At 38.1% G+C, this 6,024-nt stretch overlaps 1 protein-coding gene across 1 annotated transcript; it reads right to left on the bottom strand.

Annotated features, from left to right (window-relative positions):
• Positions 1–3,799: 3,799 nt before the first annotated feature.
• Positions 3,800–4,756, bottom strand: LOC100344546 (olfactory receptor 5M5-like). Its single transcript, XM_002709141.3, has one exon. It carries the CDS (start codon positions 4,736–4,738, stop codon positions 3,800–3,802), a length of 939 nt encoding a protein of 312 aa, XP_002709187.3. The 5' UTR covers positions 4,739–4,756.
• Positions 4,757–6,024: the final 1,268 nt, after the last annotated feature.

Raw genomic sequence — 6,024 nt, 5'->3', positions numbered from 1 at the left:
TATTAATACATCTACATCTACCAAATGGTGTTACTCTACATAGGATAAAAAATTTCAAATTTATGTTGGAGTTGATGAAGTAAATGAGGAAAGGAACACAATCAGGCAGGCAGATTCAACTTTATAGTACAAAAAAATCTGAAACAAATGGACTGTATGAAGATTTTACAAACTTAAACAGATAATATTTCTATTATTTTCTACTTTTGGTTGTGTATTGAAGCCAGAATCGCCTTAATTCCTAAGCCAGAAAAAGATGCAGCATTGAAAGAGAATTACCGACCAATAACCCTGATGAACATAGATGCAAAAATCCTCAATAAAATTCTGGCCAATAGAATGCAGCAACACATCAGAAAGATCATCCACCCAGACCAAGTGGGATTTATCCCTGGTATGCAGGGATGGTTCAATGTTCGCAAAACAAGCAATGTGATACACTACATTAACAGACTGCAGAAGAAAAACCATATGGTTATCTCAATAGACACAGAGAAAGCATTTGATAAAATACAACACCCTTTCATGATGAAAACTCTAAGCAAATTGGGTATGGAAGGAACATTCCTCAATACAATCAAAGCAATTTATGAAAAACCCACGGCCAACATCCTATTGAATGGGGAAAGAGAAATTAAAGGGATACAAATTGGGAAGGAAGAAGTCAAACTATCCCTCTTTGCAGATGATATGATTCTTTATTTAGGGGACCCAAGAACTCCACTAAGAGACTATTGGAATTCATAGAGGAGTTTGGCAAAGTAGCAGGATATAAAATCAATGCACAAAAATCAACAGCCTTTGTATACACAGGCAATGCCACGGCAGAGGAAGAACTTCTAAGATCAATGCCATTCACAATAGCTACAAAAACAATCAAATACCTTGGAATAAACTTAACCAAGGATGTTAAAGATCTCTACGATGAGAATTACAAAATCTTAAAGAAAGAAATAGGATACCGAAAAATGGAAAAATCTTCCATGCTCATGGATTGGAAGAATCAATATCATCAAAATGTCCATTCTCCCAAAAGCAATTTATACATTCAATGCAATACCAAACAAGATACCGTAAACCTTCTTCTCAGATCTGGAAAAAAATGATGCTGAAATTCATATGGAGACACAGGAGACCTTGAATAGCTAAAGCAATCTTGTACAACAAAAACAAAGCCAAAGGCATCACAATACCAGATTTCAGGACATACTATAGGGCAGTTGTTTTCAAAACAGCATGGTACTGGTACAGAAACAGATGGATAGACCAATGGAACAGAATAGAAACACCAGAAATCAATCCAAACATCTACAGCCAACTCATATTTGATCAAGGATCCAAAACCAATCCCTGGAGTAAGGACAGTCTATTCAATAAATGGTGCTAGGAAAATTGGATTTCCATGTGCAGAAGCATGAAGCAAGACCCCTACCTTTCACTTTACACAAAAATTCACTCAACATGGATTAAAGAATTAAATCTACGACCCGACACCATCAGATTATTAGAGAGCATTGGAAAAACCCTGCAAGATATAGGTACTGGCAAAGAATTCTTGGAAAAGACCCCAGAAGCACAGGCAGTCAAAGCCAAAATTAACATTTGGGGTTGCATCAAATTGAGAAGTTTCTGTACTTCAAAAGATACAGTCAGGAAAGTGAAGAGGCAACCAAAAGAATGGGAAAAAATCTTTGGAAACTATGCAACAGATAAAGGGTCGATAACCAGAATCTACAAAGAAATCAAGAAACTCCACAACATCAAAACAAACAACCCACTTAGGAGATGGGCCAAGGACCTCAATAGACATTTTTCAAAAGAGGAAATCCAAAGGGCCAACAGGCACATGAAAAGATTTTCAAGATCACTAGCCATCAGGGAAATGCAAATCAAAACCACAATGAGGTTTCACCTCACCCTGGTTAGAATGGCTCACATTCAGGAATCTACCAACAATAGATGCTGGAGAGGATGTGGGGAAAAAGGGACACTAACCCACTGTTGGTGGGAATGCAAACTGGTCAAGCCACTATGGAAGTCATTCTGGAGATTCCAAAGAAACCTGAAGATAACCCTACCATTCAACCCAGCCATCCCACTCCTTGGAATTTACCCAAAGGAAATGAAATTGGCAAACAAAAAAGCTGTCTGCGCCTTAATGTTTATTGCAGCTCAATTCACAATAGCTAAGACCTGGAATCAACACAAATGCCCATCAACAGTAGACTGGATAAAGAAATTATGGGACATGTACTCTATCCAATACTATACAGCAGTCAAAAACAATGAAACCCGGTCATTTGCAACAAGATGGAGGAATCTGGAAAACATTATACTGAGTGAATTAAGCCAGTCCCAAAGGGACAAATATCATATATTCTCCCTGATCAGTGACAACTAACTGAGCACCAAAGGAGAAACCTGTTGAAGTGAAATGGACACTATGAGAAACAGTGACTTCATCAGTCTTGTCCTGACTGTTGATGTACAATGTAATACTCTATCCATTTTAGTATTTTTTCTTTGTTTTGTTCTAGTACTATTGGTTGAACTCTGTAATTAACACACAATTATTCTTAGGTGTTTAAATTTTAACTGAAAAGTGATCCCTGTTAAATATAAGAGTGGGAATAAGAGAGGGAAGAGATGTACAATTTGGGACATGCTCAAGCTGACTTACCCCAAATGGTGGAGTTAGAAATGTGCCAGGGGATTCCAATACAATCCGATCAAGGTGGCATGTACCAATGCCATCTCAGTAGTCTAAGTGATCAATTTCAGTTCACAACTGATCACACTGATAGGTCTCAGAGTCAAAGGGATCACACAAACAAGACTAGTGTCTGCTAATACTAACTGATAGAATTAAAAAGGGAGAGAACGATCCAACATGGGAAGCGGGATACACAGCAGACTCATAGAATGGCAGATGTCCTAAATAGCACTCTGGCCTCAGAATCAGCCCTTAAGGCATTCGAATCTGGCTGAAGAGCCCATGAGAGTATTTTAGTCATGGAAAGCCAAGACACTCTGGCAAAAAAAATAAAATAAAATAAAAATAAGACCTAAATGAAAGGTCTCTGCGAGTGAGATCCCAGTGGAAAGAATGGGCCATCAAAGAAGGAGGTACCTTTCACTGAAGGGAGGAGAGAACTTCCACTTTGACTATGACCCTGTCGGAATAAGATCGAAGTCAACGAACTCAAAAGGCTTCCATAGCCTTGGCAACTCATGACTAGAGCCTAGGGAGATTACTGACGCCATAAACAAGAGTGTCAAATTGTTAAGTCAACAACAGGAGTCACTGTGTACTTACTTCTCATGTGGGATCTGTCCTTAATGTGTTGTCCAATGTGAAGTAATGCTATAACTAGTACTGAAACAGTATTTTACCCTTTATGTTCTGTTTGGGTGCAAACTGATGAAATCTAAATAAATGTAGAGCTCTTTACTGAATTGATCTTCTGTATATAAAGATAATTGAAAATGAATCTTGATGTGAATGGAATGGGAGAGGGAGCAGGAGGTGGGAGGGGTGCCAGTGGGAGGGAAATTATGGAGGAAGAAAGCCAATGCAATCCATAAACTGTACTTTGGAAATTTATATTTACTAAATAAAAAAAGAAAAAAAAAGTTTTTTTTTTTAACTTACTGGATGCCTTGGATACTGAGTATTTGACACACACTTCCAAGTCCCATATGTGAATTTTAAAATACTCAACAACAGGAAGTCATCCATCACCTTGAAATGTTCATTAGTTGTTTAGATAATAAGAGTATCTTACTGACCATGTCTACCTTATTTAAGAAACAATTCCTTTTGCATAACTTTTCTTATTGCCATTTTAACGTCTTTGTTCCTCAGGCTGTAGATCAAAGGGTTTAACATAGGACTCACAAAGATATAAAAAACAGCTACAATTTTTCCCTGTTCCACCGATGCCTCCGAAGGGGGCCTCAGATACATACAGAACAGCGTCCCGTAAAAGACTGTGACAGCTGTCAGGTGGGACCCACAGGTGGAGAAGGCCTTGCGCCTCCCCTCTGCAGAGCGAATACGCAGAATCGCTGTGAAGATGAAAACGTAGGAGATGAGGATGATGGCAAGGGAACAGGTCAGGTTAGAACCCGCCACCACAAACATGGCAGTCTCTTTGACATAGGTGTCAGAGCAGGCAAGGACCAAGAGAGGCGGGTCTGCGCAGTAGAAGTGATTGATCTCATTGGGTCCACAGAAGGAGAGCTGGAGCATGAGGACTGTCTGTGCCAGGCCATTTGCAAAACCGTAAATGTAAGGAGCAGCTACGAGAGACAGGCAGACACATGTGGACATCTTGCTACTGTATAACAAGGGCTTGCAGATGGCCATGTAGCGGTCGTAAGCCATCACTGTGAGCATGTAATAATCTGTGATCACGAGGGCAATGAAAAAGTGGAATTGTATTAAGCAGCCAATGAAGGAAATAGTCTTTCTCTTGGATAAGAAATTAACCAGCATCTGAGGAGTCACGTTGGTGGCATAACAGAGATCTACAAAGGAGAGGTGACTGAGGAAGAAGTACATTGGGGTGTGTAGCTTTGAGTCGATTCTGATTAAGAAAATCATGGTCACGTTGCCAATGACTGTGATAAGATAGATGACCAAGAATACCACAAAAAGAACAGGCTGCAGCTCAGCTCTGTCTGTCAGTCCCAGCAGAATAAATTCAGTCACCGTTGTGTAGTTTTCCTTCAACATTGTGCTTGCTTCCCTTCAAATAAGGTCTGAAGAAAAGGAAACAAAATGCATCTGGTGTTTGCCATTATTTATTACCCCATTAACTCAGCTTATATTTCCTCCTCTTCTCTCAAATTGATAAATGCTAGTGGCATACAGAAGTAGCATGTGGTAAACAAGTGATTAATGTGTTAAGTATCTAAATAAATGTAGAGCTCTTTAGTTAAAGACCATCATATTTTAAGGACTTTTCAGTGGCTGTTTTCTGTTTTTCATATTTGACAAACCTGTACCATTCCATAAGTCTTTTAAATGTTTTAATGAACAAGTAATACTTTACACATTTAAGGGATACAGTGTGATATTTCAGTTCATGGGTACATTGTAGAAGGATAGATCAGTGTAATTAGTATATAGATCACCTCAAAAATTGATCCTTTGTGTTGGGAACATTCAGCATACACTCTATCATATTTGTTCACTCAATTTCCTTGGACACATGGCTAGAAATATTGCTTTGCTTTGAAGTAGTAACCCTTTATTTTGCAACATACCATTGGCTGTGGTATGTAAAATATCAGTCATTATCTTCACCTGTGTTTTTTACAGCTGAATAAGCTTTGGGAGATAGAATTTGTGACTGGTACAGAACCCTGTAGAAGTGGAATCTCCTTGATTGTCCTTTTAAACTAGAGACTGTTTTGGAGCTGCCCCACACGCAATAAGGTTTGTCCCTTTTCCCCACTCACGTGCACCTCAGGTGGCCCTCCTAACACCAGATCTTGTTTAACTTTTAAGACCCAGCGCAGGATATTTTTTCCATTTGAACAAAAATTGGTTTAGAAGGAATGAAGTAAATCTTAACTGTGTTTAATGTATTGCCTGCATATATATATATATATATATACACACATACAATATATAAGCAATATGCATACACATGTGTATATGAGGGTATGCATATATGAGGGTACCTCAAAAAGTTGGTGGAAAAGTAATTAAAAGGAAAATTTATGTTGGTGCAAAAAGATTTTGAAATCCATGCATATTTTTACATTATATATGTTTCCAAGAATTTTTAAAGACCCCCATATGTGCATGGATTTCAAAAAATTGCTTATCCTTTTAATTTCCATTTTCCACTTATCTTTGAATTTCCACTTTCCACAAATCTTTGAAAAAACTACCATACACATATATTGGCAGGTTGAAAATGTTCATGAAGTAATGGAATTTAAAGGAAAATAATAAAGTATCAAAGAGCTCAGCATGGTGATAATAATCTTTAAAAACTTAGAGAACTAAAT

Source organism: Oryctolagus cuniculus, chromosome 1 (genome assembly GCF_051225735.1).
Source record: "Oryctolagus cuniculus isolate XC-2025 breed Fujian yellow rabbit chromosome 1, ASM5122573v1, whole genome shotgun sequence".
NCBI lineage: Eukaryota > Metazoa > Chordata > Mammalia > Lagomorpha > Leporidae > Oryctolagus > Oryctolagus cuniculus.
The sequence above is the reverse complement of the archived record's forward strand: the minus strand, read 5'-3'. Positions and strand labels throughout refer to the sequence as shown.

Coding starts and splice junctions, on each gene's coding strand:
- LOC100344546 (XM_002709141.3), bottom strand. CDS start 4,738: ATGTTGAAGGAAAACTACACAACGGTGACTGAATTTATTCTGCTGGGA.